A 16,063-nucleotide genomic window follows, 5' to 3' on the forward strand; every position below is an offset into this window, starting at 1 on the left:
CTGGAACCCCTTCTTCAGGCTATCAAACTCAACGGGGACATTGCGGGTGTGGATATCAACGGTATCCGTGTCAAACTGGCCGCGTATGCGGATGACATTTTGATAGTTACAGAGCGCCCAGATTCCTCCATTACTGCCCTAATGGAGACGATTGCAGAGTATTCTCTGCACTCTGGGTACAAACTTAACAGAGAAGTCGGAATTTAAACCACTAAACGTGTTTTGTACTAGCGAAATACTGGTGGACTCTGGGTTAACATGGCAGTCGAGCTTTATTAAATACTTGGGGATTGAATTTGGTAATAATATTATGGACACCCTGTATCAAAATGAAAAGGTACTCCTACAGAAAATTAAGACACTCTTGGATGCCTGGTCCCCTAAATTCATCACGTGGTGGGGGAGAATTGAAACTATCAAGATGATGGTTACTCCTTTAGTTAATTATCTCATAAGTATGCTGCCATTGCTACTGACTGACTCCTTTCACCATAAATTAGATACTCTTTTAACATCCTTTCTGTGGCGTGGTAAAAAAGCCAGAATCAGCATCCGAAAATTGAGGCTTGACAAGACAATGGGCGGCGTTAACCTGGCTGACTTTCGTCTATACCAATATGCCTTTCTAGCGAGGCAGGGTCTGCTCTGGGTCTCTCCTCCTGATCACTATACACCAGTGTGGCTGGAAGTGGAGGGGGCTCTTCTCCAGAATATACGTCCTCTGTCAGTTCTCACGGCCAACCGCCTTGTCGCCACCCACTCCAGATCCATCTTTAAGAATACAGGGGCCTTATATGTTATCACGTGTTATCACGTGCTGTGGCCTACTCCTCCGTAATCCTATTCTTTTTACCATTTTTATTATTATTTTGCGGTGTGTTAGGCAAATCTGTTGGGCTGTAGTCATATTAGGGCCGTAATATTAGTACTTGGAAGGAGCTTAATTTAGGGTGGTGTGTGTGGAACGCTTAGCATTTTATTTTAGCTTTTCTCCTGTAAACATTGTAGGCATGCAAATATTTTTAATTTTAAGGTTCTTTGGCATGGAGATATATACAAGGCCCTAATGTTTGTGCCTGTAAGGAGGGACGGGATTGTCCAAATTCATTTTAGGATAGGTGCGCATTCGCTTTGTATTTTGCGTCTGGGACATGTTTTTTTTGTTTGGGGCCTAACACATGCGCTGTTAACATGTAGTGCTTATGCACATATTTATTTCAGTAAAGCACACGCTGTGTGCACCCATATACATAGTGTTACTGCCTGCCCTTCCTTTGCTCTCTCCCCCCCCCCCCTTGTTTGCCTCACATTGTCACGTAGTTCACAAAGAAATCTTGTATGAAGGCCAATTAAGTCAGTATGCAGACGATATGTTTTAGTAAAACTGTTAAATGTACAGCTAGGTCAAATATAGTGTAGAACATGTGGCCTTTTAACTAAAGATTATCCAACTTAAAAAATGCGGCGTTAAAAAAACCGAAATGTTGGTACATGCCAACATGCTTAAAATGCACACTCGCCAGTTAAGTAAGTGTGCAAACAAAAGTTTTAAATTATTTGGAGGGTACACCACTGTACAGCGTGTATATTACACACAAATTACAACAATAAACACTCTACTCCCTAACATATCCTACCAGCTGTAAAAATGCATTACCTTATTAGAAATAACTGTATGCAAAGCATTAATTAAAATTACATGCGCTTTCGGTCTTTTGCTGAAACAACCTTACAAAACTTTATTACAGCCTTTTTTTTTTTTATCGTAGCATTAGATTTTCCCAACTATAGCACAAATCCTTACATTGTGCATTACTGTTACTGCTACCACATCCCCCCTCAAACAGCATACCTTATTTTAGCAACAGGTCGCCGTATCCTGCAGAGCGATTTCTTTGATGAAAACGCCCACAGACGAATTCACACTCAAACATCTACATTTCACTAACATCCACCTAGCTGTCTGTAGGTCACTGGCGCCACCTAAATTAACATACAAAACTAGATGAAAGAACGCAACAATTGACAGGATCAACCGACTGGTATCAAAACAAAAACAAGCATTTTCAATGCAATAGGTCTCGCATTTGCAAAAGTGTAAGCTATTGGCATTGTTCATGACAATGCCTTTATCTATTTTATAAAACAAACACATAAATAAATGCCATTATCATTTACAATGCCAATAGCTAGTGTTGCATTATTATTAGCAATACCAACTGCTCACACTTTTATAATGCGAGACCTATTGCATTGCAAATGCTTGTTTGAGGAAAGCTATGTTGAACTCACTTGGAGTACATTATTGTGGACACCCTCCATATTTTTAAAATGTTAGTCCCGTCCAGTCTTCCACTTGACAAAAATACACAGATGTTCTGTAGCGTGTCAAGCATCGTTTGTTAGGTCTCGCCTGACCCAGCGCATGCGCTGGTCTGGCGAGACTTATTGAGAGGGCTCCAAAAAGTGCTACCAGGCCAGCCTAGAGCTACAGTGCATGTGCGCGGGCGCGCGCGCCGCGCTTTACCGAAATTACTTTCACTTTAACGGCCGCTTTGATGTTTGATCGTGATCCCGATCACTTTTACTTTCGAGGCCGCATGGCCGCTTTGCATAGCCAATAGATCTCGCTTTTGGGACCTTATAAGTATTTAGTTACGCAACTTTTGCATGGCTAAACACTTATAAGGTCCCAAAGGCGAGACCTATTGGCTATGCCAATGCTTGTTTTTGTGGGTTGTAGCTCCGTCTGCTGCTTAGTTTCAGCGATATGACTACAGAATTTTTGGGGGGGCATTTGACCATTCACAGATTTGCTATAGCATGAACCAAAATAAAAGTAAAGATGAGCAGTTCAAGCTGAGCCATTGAGCCGAAAGGAAGCTGCCTAATAAAAGCTTTAAATAGTGTAGTCCTGGACAAAGGATGAGCTTAAATATACATGCTTCTTTCTTCAAGAGGGCATGAGGTTGGGTAGTTAAATTCTAAATGTATTCTTTTTATATATATCCTGTTTCCATCCTCTCTTTGTAGAGTTAGAGATCAGAAGACGGGAGGATGAGTACAGATTTTCAAGTAAGTAGCCTCTCCAGATGTCCTCTTTTGAAGCGCCCCTGTCCTTTGGTGGTGGTAGGCATACTTAGTTTTGAATTGAAACAGAATGCATGTAGGACTGGTAATGTGAAGGCACATCTGCAAGCAGCGGTGGCGAAATATAAAACAGTAACTCAATTACAGAAATGGCCTTGGTGCCAGTAATATAATGCAAATGAAAGTTTAGAATCTGAAGAGTAAAAATGTACGTTTAGAAAATAGCCAGGAATCCTGACTGTTCTTCTGAACTACTGTAAAATGTGTACGTTTTCTTGACAATTCTAAAAACAGCCTCGGTGACAGAGTAAAAACACGGAGAACACCCATTGTATTGAGAAGCCGTGTAGATATAGTGAGTATATTATGACTATCTACACACCTCTCAATCAGCTACTGATACCTAGCACAGTGTTTGCATGGCAAAACTTAACAAAGAAAATTATTTTAATATTTATTGAACTATAACAAGTTTAAAGCCTAGCGGTTTATGGCGTTCATGGTCAGGCCTTGGAAGACCCCGAGGTGGAGAGAGGAATTGTATTCTGGTTTCCGTGTTTAGAGTCTGAAAACTGGTCGCCTGAATCTTGCATTACAGTTTGTTCAAAGCCACTTAGAAATACCTTCCCTTTGTTGGTTTCGCCTGTGCGATACTGAGCCAACATATATCAGTCCTATAGAAACAACGAATATATAACCTATTGATAGATCGAAATGACATTGTAAACCTGAGGTCAAAGTATTACAATTGTGTGAATTGTTTTCACATTTGCATGACGATCCTGGTCAACCGGGCCTGCAGGTGTGAGTACTTGAGAGAACCAGTTAAAGGAACTTAGCAGTTGCAGGTTTTTATGTTCTGTGGCAAGTTTTTGGATTGTTATAGGAAATGTGTGTCGAACATGACACAAGAAAATCTTGTCACTGCCCACAAAAGCAAAGTGAAATGTTTAGGTACTTAAGTGAATTTGACTATATTATGATAGCTATGTTGCTACACACACTTTTTGCAGTGATCTACATGCACCTCATAGGATACAAGTTCCATCAGGGCCAACTCTACTAATTTTTGGAGCTGGCAATGTGAGCATAATTGCTTTGGATAATTACAACTTATTCCAATGCTGTAGTACCATAGAGTACCACTCTATCATTAACAAAACTAGTTAATAATTTTAGAATGTATGTTCGCAGTAATTAGTTTGGTATCTGGAACACCTCAGTTGAAAACCTAGAAATCTGAGGTTTATGACTGTTGCACTGACCAGCAGGCCCATCTGGTTTGGCTACTGCATCACAAACACTTGTTTTAAATAGTGGGCTACTTGCCAGGTTTTCCAAAAGATGGGGCTGTACTAATAGACTTGGTTTTGTAACTGTAGGTAAAGCACTTAAAGCGACTGGTTTTAAACTCAGTTCTTTCAGAAAGGGTTATAATCTATAATCCTTCCCGGTCTGAAATATCCTTAGTTGTGATTGTTCGCTGTAATGAAGGTCTGTGTAAAATGTGCTCTGTTTCATTAGTTCTTTTATTGTATGATTTTGCATGTTGCTGTGATCCCACTGTAATTCTATTGTATTTCTTAATTACTGTCTATTTAGTTCACGATTGCAGGTTTTTTTTTTCTGTGTATGTAATCGTTAGTAATTTACCATACTGCATCTGTACCGCTTGATATGTTCTCTTGAAATTTAGCTGCTGTCAAACACTCAGGATGTTTTTTCTTAGAGCAAAGTGTGTGCATGTAGAAAACCTCTCACTTTATTCATGGCCGATTTTCTTCTGACCCCTACGCACATATTTAGCTCTTTATATTTACCTAACAGTTAACTGGCGTATTATGTGTATATGCGCAGGAAATACCACAAGAGCTACAAACGAACAGTCCTCTTCCTCCTCCAGTCTCATTTTAGGAAGTCCTCCCTAGCTGGTGGCATCTCTGTGACATCTGACTTGACCTCCTCTTCTGAGCCTTTGCTGGCATTCCAGATTTCCAGTTAAAATTCATTGCACCTTTTGCTGATGCTGTACATATTTCTGCATTCAAGTAAGCCATATAAGAAATATGGAAGGCGGGCCCACGCCTTGCTGATTTGTCGACTTTGAGCTTCCAGGCAACCTCCATGGACACCTGGCTAAAACAGTCAGACATGAAGCCAGAAAGTGCTGATTTCCCTGTCGGCGCCCAGGCATTCTTTGACTGAACAGATCTTGGCAACATCTTAGACAGTCTTCCCCTGAAATGTAGGCCTTGGTTGATTATTTTCCCATGTTAGAGGTTAACATGCATAGAATCCTTGTTTAGCTTGGACACCATGGAAATGCTAGTTTGATGGTTTCCTTGCACCGATAATATGATAGACAACTTGTTGCTGGCATAATATATTGAGGCAGATTTTCATCTTGACCTTCAAAATGCTAATAGGTTAGATATTTCACCTACTTAGGAATTTCCCTCTTTCATTAGATAAGTGGCAGAAGTTCTGGAACGCTTTTCCAGCAGCTGAGGTTAAATACAATTTCTTTACTGATATCCACCAGTCTGCAACTGAGTCACTGCTTCCTTTTAGAAAAGCACTTATGGAGCCGATCCTGGCAGTTTGGGAGGAGCCCTATTTGGCTCCAGAGGTCAGCAGGCAGATATATGGGTGCCATTGGACTGCTCTAATAGACTCCTAAGATTTTGTCCACCCATACCTCACTGGAGAATCTTGTCGTGCATGCATCTTTTGCAAGGTTGACCCCCAAATTCTACAAGTATTCTTCCTCTAGAATTCAAATTAAAGTGGCTTAATGCCATCATACATAAATCTTTGCTCCCTGCACACAGCCAATCCTACTTGATTGTGCTTTACACCCATATTTTGAGGGAAATGGGTGACCTTACTACCCCATGAGTTTTGCATGAACATTTAAAGGAACAGTTATCTCAAATGACTAGAGGCAACCAGGATGCTGGAAAGCAAATGTTGAAGACCAACCTTCTATCTGTAGTGTTGGTTGATGATGATCACGCCTCATCTGGTGTCTGACCACCTTGTTCGGACTGCCATCGTATTTGCACCACGTAGAATTCTCCATCAGTGTTCTGAAATTGATTTTATGATTCCAACTTGAACAATCCATTATGCAGCCTCCTCTTCAACTGTGTACATTAGAGGGCACTTTTGCAGTCTGCCCCAAGACGGACAGGTCTGTTTAAAGTTAAGGTTGTCCCAAAATTAACCATATTCCTACAAAATGCTCCATGTGGGGTAATAATGAAATCAAAGAAATCTTGTAGATGACAGATTATTGCACTGTGTCTATAGGATGGATGTCTGCTATGGAATAACCTTAAAACCGATATCCTGGTGTTGGGCTCGGACATTGCATCCTTGTTTTTTAATGAAGTAGTTTTGAGTCGGGGTGTGATGTGACTTCTCCCTTAGTCAATAATGCGAATGGGCACAGACTCCACCTTTAGATTGTTATTTCCGCCATTGTGTTAGGACATTTTCAGTAACGTCTCCAAGATTAATGATGTCCTTTGGGCCTACCTGCTCCACTTTTTCATGACCAATAACTCTTCAAAATAATCATTATTCAGTAGACCGCTGTAATCCTTCCAACCCAAACCTTTTCAATTTGGTGCCCCTATGACTGGAGCTCTGGAGTTTGCAGCCTTTCCCTCTACCCCAACCACAACAAGACCTCTCATAAGTTCTGCCTCACTTTCTGGTGCAAGAAGATCCTGAGGTACCAAAGGGAAAGGTGTTGAGTTCACTAAAAAAAAAAGCAGTCAAGACATCTTTGGCAGATAGGACTAACTCTGCATTGAGGAAGAGAAGTCAGGTCCCTCTGGGATCCTAACGGCCCATTCAACACCAAACCCCCGAGGCTTCATCCTCAAGCGGCTCTGAAGAAGAAAAGGGGGAACCTTCAGCGTTAACATAAACAGGGCCTTCTATGAATAAAACTGTGAGGGCTGCGAGTTTAACTCCAGCACAAAAGCACGGGCCGACACCCTGCCCACATACAGACCCCCACACTGAGACAGACCACAGCTCCTGTGAGAGTGAGACAAAGCCCTGAGCCTGGCAGAAAGAAATTTTCAGCCTCTGGTCGACCCTCACTTAGCCCTGAACACAGGCCATGCAGTCGAGCATAAATCTGAAATTGGCACAGATAGCACTTCTGAAACAGAGCCCTAAGCTAGCACTGAGGGCCCCTTCAACGCCTAGATTGGAGGAATAAGTGTTGTCCCATCCGGCAGCGACTGGCAGAGGAATGTAATGCCAGACAAAAGTGGCACTTTATCCCAGAGACCAGCAAGATTTCGCTAATCCTCCACCAGGAAAGCAGTCTACCACTCTGCTTCTAATTCCCAAATGGAGGCTGACTTTCGAGGAGGAGCTCGCTTTCAGTGCACCACAATACCTGGTGCTAAAAGAGACAAAGAGAAAGAACAAACCTTCCACCCCGCCTCCAACACCCAGGCACTTCGCACTGCCACCTCCTCCTTCTACACAGCCACCACCACCATGCCATTATTCACTTCCACCACTACTTCATTCTTCTGATGAGTCAGTCTGATCCTTTTCTGACCCTGGCAGTCTGTATGGGGAGGGAGACCCATATGTCCAGCCCGCTGGGCCAGGGAACGAGACAGTCACTGGAATGACTACAGCATCAACCCCACAGATGAACTGGATCTATAGCCATACCCAGCCAAGCCATTTCTGCCAGATGATACCACCGCACATTATGCCGTCATCCAGAGAGGAACCTGCTACTATAAAGTGGACATCCATTTGGCACAAGACGAGAATGACTTTTTTTTATGGAGACCCTTCAATACAGTGCGCACAGTCCAATTCCTGCCCATGTTCAAGTTAGCCCCTGAAAACCTCAAAGACCCAGTCAGGGCAAAAGTGGTCATGCCATGAGTTCAGAAGAAGTTTAAGGCTTATCCCAATTACCGCCTCTACATCCGAGGCTAGGTCCCCCCCAGATTCTCTGGTGGTACACACAGCAAGGAAGTGGGCCTCAGCCCAAGAAGCAGGAGCATGCACTCCTATCATCCACCCAAGCAAGTAGATCAAGTGCCTTGATGCCACCAGCAAGCATATGAAGGTTGGTCCAGTGCCCACTTGATTATCTTGCTAGTAAGGTACAACAGGTTTCATTGGGTGGAAATGGATGCACTGGTGCAGTACCTCCTTTATGTATAAAGAAAGAGCATGGAGTTAGTCGCTGATGAAAACTTTCTTTCCAGTACAAACATTTGCTTCACTCTCGAAGCTGTGGATACTGCTTTCCGGAGTGTAAGCACCAGCATCCTACTATGCTGCATGCATGGCTTTCTACCTCTGGGTTCAAACCGAAGGTTGAACACCTCCTCAAGACCCGATTCAATGGAGAACATCTCTTTGGACCCTAGTGAATACAGAGATTGCATAGTCCATGTGCGCCTTATACAGTGCCACTCTGAGTAGCACCTTTCCTAGGCAGCAATCCAGGGATTACCAAGACCATACCCCCTGGTCGGAGGCAAACCTACCAGTGTCAGCAAAAGGCCTTTCACAAGTCCCAAACAAGCAGCGCATACTCCAGGGATGGGTACATGGGCAAGAACGGCCAGATCAGGGGCAGAGGCGGCTCTGGTGAATGAGCCTGTGCCCCCAATATCCATTCCCACCCAATCACACAATACTAGTCTGGGGAGACTAAAGGATGTCCAAACTCGCTAGCAGGAAATCACCTCAGATTACTGGGTACTAGCAGTAGTTAAACTGGCCTGCTACTTAGAATACCATCCTCCTCTCAATTTACCACCAAGCCGACACTACCTCAGCTAAGACCTCCTTACTCTCCTAAAGGAAAAGGTTCAAACGCTTCCTCAAAATGGCGCCATGCAGCTCATGTCCACACTTCAATGGGACAAAGGCTTTCTCACTCTCTGTACTTCTCACCCCAAAGAGAGACGACTCTCTCCCACCCATCTTAGACCGGAGGCTGCTCAGTAAGCATATCCAGTCAGTGCAGTTCCTTATGACAACCTTGCCGGACGTCATACAGCTGCTCTGCCAAAGAGACTTTATGACCGTATGGGACCTCAAGTATGCCTAATTCCACAACACCATCCACCCCCTCCACACCCCCCACCCCCAATCACCAGTTCCCCTGGTTAGTAGTAAGTGGATAATACTACCAATTCACAGTACTGCCTTTTGGAGTCACTACGTCTCCAAAGTTCTTTACCACATCTAGCTATGGTGTCCATTCATCTGTCAGAGCTGGTATTGACATCCTCCCATGTATTAATGACTGGCTAAATGAGGAGCAGCGGGCAATAATGCCTAGCACACACTGATCCTGCCCTTCTTGGGCTCAGTTTAAACGCTGTCACAGGGAATGCATATAACAACTTGCAAAGGGTGATGGCATTACAACAGCTGCTGTCTCTTTTTAGGTGCACTCATCCACTAACTATAATGAAGCACTTTGGTTTTGATAGCATCCTGCATAGCAGTTATGCTGCATGTTATAAAGCACATGCGCCCCTTCCAACAGTGCCTCGCGAGCCAATGGTGCCAAGCGGAGAGTCATTGGGAAGAACTAGATATTGATAAAGTATGCTGCAGTATCTGCAATTGTGGAACAGCAACATGTTCCTCGACAGGTCTTTCTAAGTCCTTTTTCCTCAGGTGACCTTCACTACTGCTGTATTACTTACTGGGTGGGGCGCACATCTTGGGAACATGACTGTGCAAGGTTGTTGCACCCCCTGTACCATCTGGGAACTGATGGCCATCCATCTAGCCCTCAAAGCATTCTATTACTTACAGAAACCATGGGGTACCCAACCCCAGCTGTCTGTATTACCACAAGAGTTCTGCCACTGGGTAATCCACAACAAGGTCCACCATCAAGCAAAATTACTCTTCAAGGTAGACACTGATTTTGCACACCTGTTAAGCAGGACGCATCAACAAGTCAACGAGTGGGAACTCTCCCAGCAAGTCAAAAAAGTTCTCCAAGCACACACAAATCCAAAGTTGAGGTCGTGGTTTCAACAGTTTTTATTTCTTTCTTATCATACACACCCCTTTGCCAACAAGTATTTAGTCTCTGGTGGTTCCAGTCACAGCAGACTTCGTCGAGGCTTTACATCTAAAACAAAGTCATGATCTATTCAGGAGGAGCATCTAAATGGATTATAGAACCCACCACCTGAGCCAGATGACCTTAGAGGTGCCCCGTGTGTTTGGGAGATATATGGTTTAAAATCACTGTTTGAAGTGTGCAATGATATTTGTTTAGTTCACCACGTGTTATGGTGGAGAGTCACCCACTCAATAACGTGCTACATTTAAGAGTATTTCTCTGGTTAAAGCATGCAATGATATTTGGTTTCTTTCACCACGTGTTGTGGTGGGGAATCAGCCAGACAATAACGTGCTAAATTTGGGAGTATTTACCTGATCTTATGTGTATTAGGTGTTGAGGAATGTGGTGAAGTTAATAGTGAGATTCAGTAGGGGCTCAATAGGGTACTCGCTCAGTTTTATTAAACTATTGTTGATGTGTCTCTTTTATAAGAAGCTTTTGCGAGTGCACAAAGCCATAATCTGGAAAGGGTTACTATTTGTATTGTTGCCATTTTCTATTGGACAACAGCCATTCAAGGTTTAGGTAGAAGTGGAAGGTCAGGTCTTACCTCAAGTTGTCTCAATCCTATGTGTGGTGCTGTAATTAATTGTGTAGGCTGATAATATATAGGAGTTATGAGCAAGGTGTTAAGTTCACAGGTCGATGTGATAGCCTCATGCATAGATAGTCAGGTCCTTTTACTATAGACAAGTGTATTATTGATGGCCGCTGTTTTAGCATTTTAGTTGGTAGCAATGGTATGTTGTATTAAGCATTCCATTCTACATATTCTAGATCTATTTAGTCCAATACATGAACGTCCATATGAGGTGGGAAATAGAGTTACAAAACTACATTGGAAAGTGTCCGTATCAGCTGAAAATCTCCCTGCAAGTTCTCCAGAGGTACTTTGAGCATGGCAAACCCCAGCTATTAACATTTTCGCCACCCTAGAAAAGCAAAATGCCCACGCTTCACCTTCAAGTACCCACAGTCAATGGGCAATACACTATGCATGAATTAGTCAGGGATATTTGTGTGTGCTGTTCTGCCTTTCTCTCATCCCTTACGTTGTGAGGAAAAGGAGGTAGGTGTCCATGACCCTCATCCTGATGCCCTAGCATGGGCCATACAGCGCTGGTACTCGGTGCTCCTAGAGATGTCCATCAGTCACCACAAGAAACTACTGATCAGGCTAACCTTCTCACTCCGCATCATGGCCAAATCAGGCACCCAGATTCCATGCAGGTCAACCTAGCTATCTGGCACCTGGGGTCAAGAGTTTGGCTACATACACCTTCCTGAGGAGGAGGATGGCCTGTTAGTGATGTCTCCTCCACATGTGGTTCCACCATTTGGGTTGCTTAACTGACTTAATGACAATCTACCCCAGAGGATCTTCAATTGTGGATATGCATGTGTAACGTTTTGGATACTTAGGCATTTAATCCTTGAGCAGGTCAACTCGCTCTGGCTAGGAATGTCTTTTAATTTGATTGGGTAGTGTGTCAGGAAGATTAGTTTAGTGCTGAAGGTATTTGTCCTGTGATGCAGGGTATGGCTGTTCAGGTCCTTAAGGAAAAAACATATGAATACACTATAAATAAACAGGGTGGGCTGTTGTCTAGAATCCTATGTGTAGAGGCCGTCAAGCTATGGAGTTGGGTGTTTGTGAGCAACACATTTCTGGTTGCAATTCCCTTGGGGCTTTCATTGATTGTAAAGGCAGATTGAGCAAGCAGGCACCCCATTGCAGGACACAAGAGGGAACTGCCATCTGCTTGTTTGGGGTTTTCCTCAGATGGACTGGTTTGCCTTATCTGGCAATGTGAAGTGCCTTCTGGAAATTACTTCTCTATGCATTTCCCTAGTTCCTGTGAGCTCTCGACTCCTCCAGAAAGTAATGCTGGACTGAGCATATCTTCTCCTCATAGCCCTGGGTTTGGGTAAGAGGGTCTGGTATTTAGAGCTGTTGCCACTTGGCAGTTTACCCATTCCCCTTTTCAGTGCTGCTCAGAAAGGACTATCTTTTGCAGCAGTTGAGACAGACATTGCATTTAGAGCCCCACCAGGGACAGCGAGCATGGATATTGAAAGGGCAAATTGGAGGTTATTTGCTGTCCATCTGATAGTTACAGATGTTATTCTTAAAGTGAGGCATGCCCTTGGAAGCCCTCTATAGGCCAGATTTCAGAGTGCTTTTTTTGGACAAATAAGATGTTGCATTAGTGATCTTTTTATCATTATCTGGCTGCCTTGATTATTGTGTTTACCGGGTCATCCTTTTCTGTTCAAATCTCAAGTGTTGACTCATTTTATTAAAAAAGTTTTCCCTTGCCTTTTACGATGCCTCAATTGGACTTGATTTTGGTGTTGACCTTATTTGAATCTACGCTTGATTGCGTCAGGAGACTGAGCCTAAAGACGCTCTTCTTGAAAGCCATCACCTGAGTGTGGAGAGTCAGTGAGCTGCAAACATTCAGTATCTCTCGGTTTACAGTTTTTCTTCAGACAAGCATCTTCTATGTTTGCAAATCTTTCCTGTACTCACCTTTTCACCTGTCATAATCCATTATTCTACTGTCCTTATTTCCTCCCTTCATCCTTCCAAGGATGAAATGGGATGTACTGATTTGACCCTAGGCATACATTCCATTTTATTTGCTCATGCTTCTAGACATATGTGGATGATAAGTTATTTGTTAGATTTTGCAGGTCGAAAGAAGAGCACGGTTGTACCAAAGTGTACTGATACGTTTGTTTATATTCTGATGAAATAGAGCCTTTTATGGGCTACTAGGGCTATGTCAACCTCCTCCTTGTTTTCCGGGGCATACTTATGTGTGATATTTGCAGCGCTGTCACTTGGGTGTCTGTGTGCTCATGAAGTTTTAATTAACAAGCTATATGTGAGGCCCATTTTTACATATCTTTGCTATGATTTCCTGGTATTACCATGGTCCCCTCAGGTTCTTCCTTTCGAAAGAGTATTGCTAGGAGAATCATTTGAGATGCAGAATCCATGGAAAGAATAATACTCTTAAAAGAATAACGTACTTTTCTTCATGATGGTTTTTATGGTGTATTTTATACCTTCCAACAAATTCTTTATTGCCCTCAATGTTCTGAGCCATGTGTTGGGTTAGTTCTGCTGTAATTTGGAAGAGCTCAGTAGGGCTGTGTTTTAGAAGGTGGTACACTTCCCCCGGTTTCATATGTTTCTTCACCTTGGTTTAATTTGTTTCTTTTGGTTTAATTTGTTTCTTCACCTTGCCTGTGGCAAGTATGTAGAAAAATGGATGGGGGTCTGGCATCTGCACAGGGGGTGGGTGGTCCCTTGTATAACTCAGTGCCTTCATATCTGGTGGTTGAGTGGAGCCACTCTAGCACTGTGAATTTAGTGCTATATGAATGTTTGATTAAAAGTCCATGCACAGACTAGATTGCAAAGATGAGTAATCGGTGAATAGACGGAGTATTCACCAGAAAAACGTTTTAAAGAAGGTAAGTTATCTTTCTAGTTTAGTAGTTTTTGTCAGAACAAACCTTCAGTTTTCTCAGAGGTGACATCTTGGTGGTCTGTGTTTGAGGCAAGAGGCGAGGGGTAGGAGTAAGAGTAGTGTCAATAAAATGTGTGTATTGAATGTTGCTCCTGTGAAACGAAATGCATCAAAACATCCTAACATGCCCTGGCACTGGGATGAAGTTGTATCCTCTTCTTGCGGCTTGGCCCACTAATTAAAAGTTTAAAGTTCCAAAAATGATCGTTATGTTCTAACATGTTCAATACCATTTGATGTGTCCTGTTTGAAAGCTTGTTTATTTTTAAAGTTCATGATCGAGCGACTTTATTTCCCTTTTTGACAAGGACTTCAAACCTTGTTCAAAATGTTGATTGCATATCTTGATGTGCGTGTTAGATACATTCTGAACAGTTCAATAAGTTATAGGTATTCTGTTGAAAATATGCCAATAGTGTTTTTTCTTTATCCTGGTTTCAGAGTTGCTACAAATTGCTGGGATAAGTCCGCATGGTAATGCTTTAGGTGCGTCTATGCAGCAACAAGTAAACCAACAGATGCCTCAGGAGAAACGTGGAGGGGAAGTTTTGGATTCGAACAACGATGACATAAGGCTTGAAAAGAGCAACATCCTGCTGCTTGGTCCAACAGGGTCTGGTATGAAACTGTCAATCATTGACGGATAGTTAAACATTCTTAAGCTTGCTGGGATCTACATATTGGGAATGCACATACATCTCATGCCTACTACTTGTAAGCCTGTAGTCTTTATGTCTCATAATTAGTAATGTAAAATATTTTCATTGTTCCTATCTTTGGTCTTTGGACTTCAGTATAAACATTGTGTTTGAGCTTTCTTTAGTTTTGCTTGTTTGAAAAAATATTTTTATTTCGTTTAAAGCTTCTATTTAGTCTTTAAAACTGAATTCCTCTTTTCTGATTATTTTCAGCCCACTTTGATATCTTCATTTCTATTTGTTTATAAAATTCACTAAAATCATTGACAATACTGTTTGTAGGATAAATTTTTTTTGTTTGAACCGTACTAATCTAAATGTTAAAGAATCCTGTTTATGATCAAACAGTGGTCAGATGTTTCATGTGTTTATTTTCATAAAAGCCGAAAACTATTCACTTGGGATATATTCTTCCTTTTTTGCAGGTTGCTGATAAATTTCACAAATTTTTATTTTTTCAGTTGGGGATCTTGCATGTAAGTCTTGTAGCGGTGTTTTTTTTGTTGCCAATTATATTGTTCCTTTAATGGTGATGAATGATGATTACGGCCCAAGAAACATTAAGTAAATTCTACAATGTTGCAGGCCGTATAATAGTTTTTACTATCCTCAAACCATTATACCAATTAGGTATGTCTTTTGAGTATAGTGATAGGAGTTTCATCCAGTACTGACCTCTTGGTACATTGCATTGTCATACTGAAATGTGTGCTTGTTATTAGAACATTGGAATGTTGGAAGCTCCATTGAAGACAATGGAGTGCTCCCTGCTTCTACGGGTCGGTAAAGGCCCGCAGAGCAACATTCCAATGTTTTACAAAGGCCTCTCGGAGCTCGAGGGGATGAGCTCCGAGAGGCCTTTGTTTTGTTTGTTAGAACATTCTGCCCTCTAGTGGCAGAATGTTCGAATAGCCTTATAGCCCTTCGTAGCAGGGCTATACCAGCTATTAAAGTCCCACTCCCTTGTTAAAGTCCTTCGGCTCGGGCCTTTAACGCTGCAGCGGGCCTTTAATATAGCCCGCCGTAGCGGGCTATACCGGCTGTTAAAGGCCCGCTGCAGCGTTAAAGGCCCAAGCCGAAGGCGAGGGACTTTAACAAAGCAGAGGGACTTTAAAAGCCGGTATAGCCCTGCTACGAAGGGCTATAAGGCTATTAGAACATTCTGCCAATTGAGGGCAGAATGTTCTAACAAAACAAAGCCTTCAGGGAGCGCGAGGGGATTGAAATCCCCTCGGGTTCCCTGAAGCCTTTGTTCACAGCCAGAGCTGTGAACAAAGACACATTGGAATGTTGGTGCATCGGGCTTATACCAGCCATTATAAGCCCGGAGCGCTCCATTGTTTTCAATGGAGCTCCCAACATTCCAATGTTCTAATAGCCGGTATAGCCCGCTACGGCGGGCTATAAGGCTGTAGTAAAGGTACTTCAGATGTGCAGTTATAACAGTGCATGTTCATTGGATTAATAGATTTCGATCGATCAAGCTCATTGATGTATCTTCTCAAGCTTTGCAAGAACTGAGGTCCAGAGCTTCTCTGCCTCATGACCACCCTAACATGCGACGGCTTGTGTCTGACCTG

General features: G+C 42.6%; 1 protein-coding gene across 2 annotated transcripts in view; it reads left to right on the top strand.

Moving 5' to 3' along the window:
- Positions 1-16,063, top strand: part of CLPX (caseinolytic mitochondrial matrix peptidase chaperone subunit X) — a 550,543-nt gene that overhangs the window by 262,337 nt on the left and 272,143 nt on the right. Inside the window, exons 6-7 of one of the 2 annotated variants that reach the window (XM_085644563.1) lie at positions 3,034-3,075; positions 14,227-14,403. In XM_085644563.1, coding sequence (XP_085500689.1) covers positions 3,034-3,075; positions 14,227-14,403 — 219 coding nt within the window. The remainder of the gene's footprint in view (positions 1-3,033; positions 3,076-14,226; positions 14,404-16,063) is intronic. The other variant, XM_085644564.1, reaches the window with a different exon arrangement.

This window comes from Triturus cristatus, chromosome 3_1 (genome assembly GCF_964204655.1).
Source record: "Triturus cristatus chromosome 3_1, aTriCri1.1, whole genome shotgun sequence".
Taxonomy (NCBI): Eukaryota; Metazoa; Chordata; class Amphibia; order Caudata; family Salamandridae; genus Triturus; species Triturus cristatus.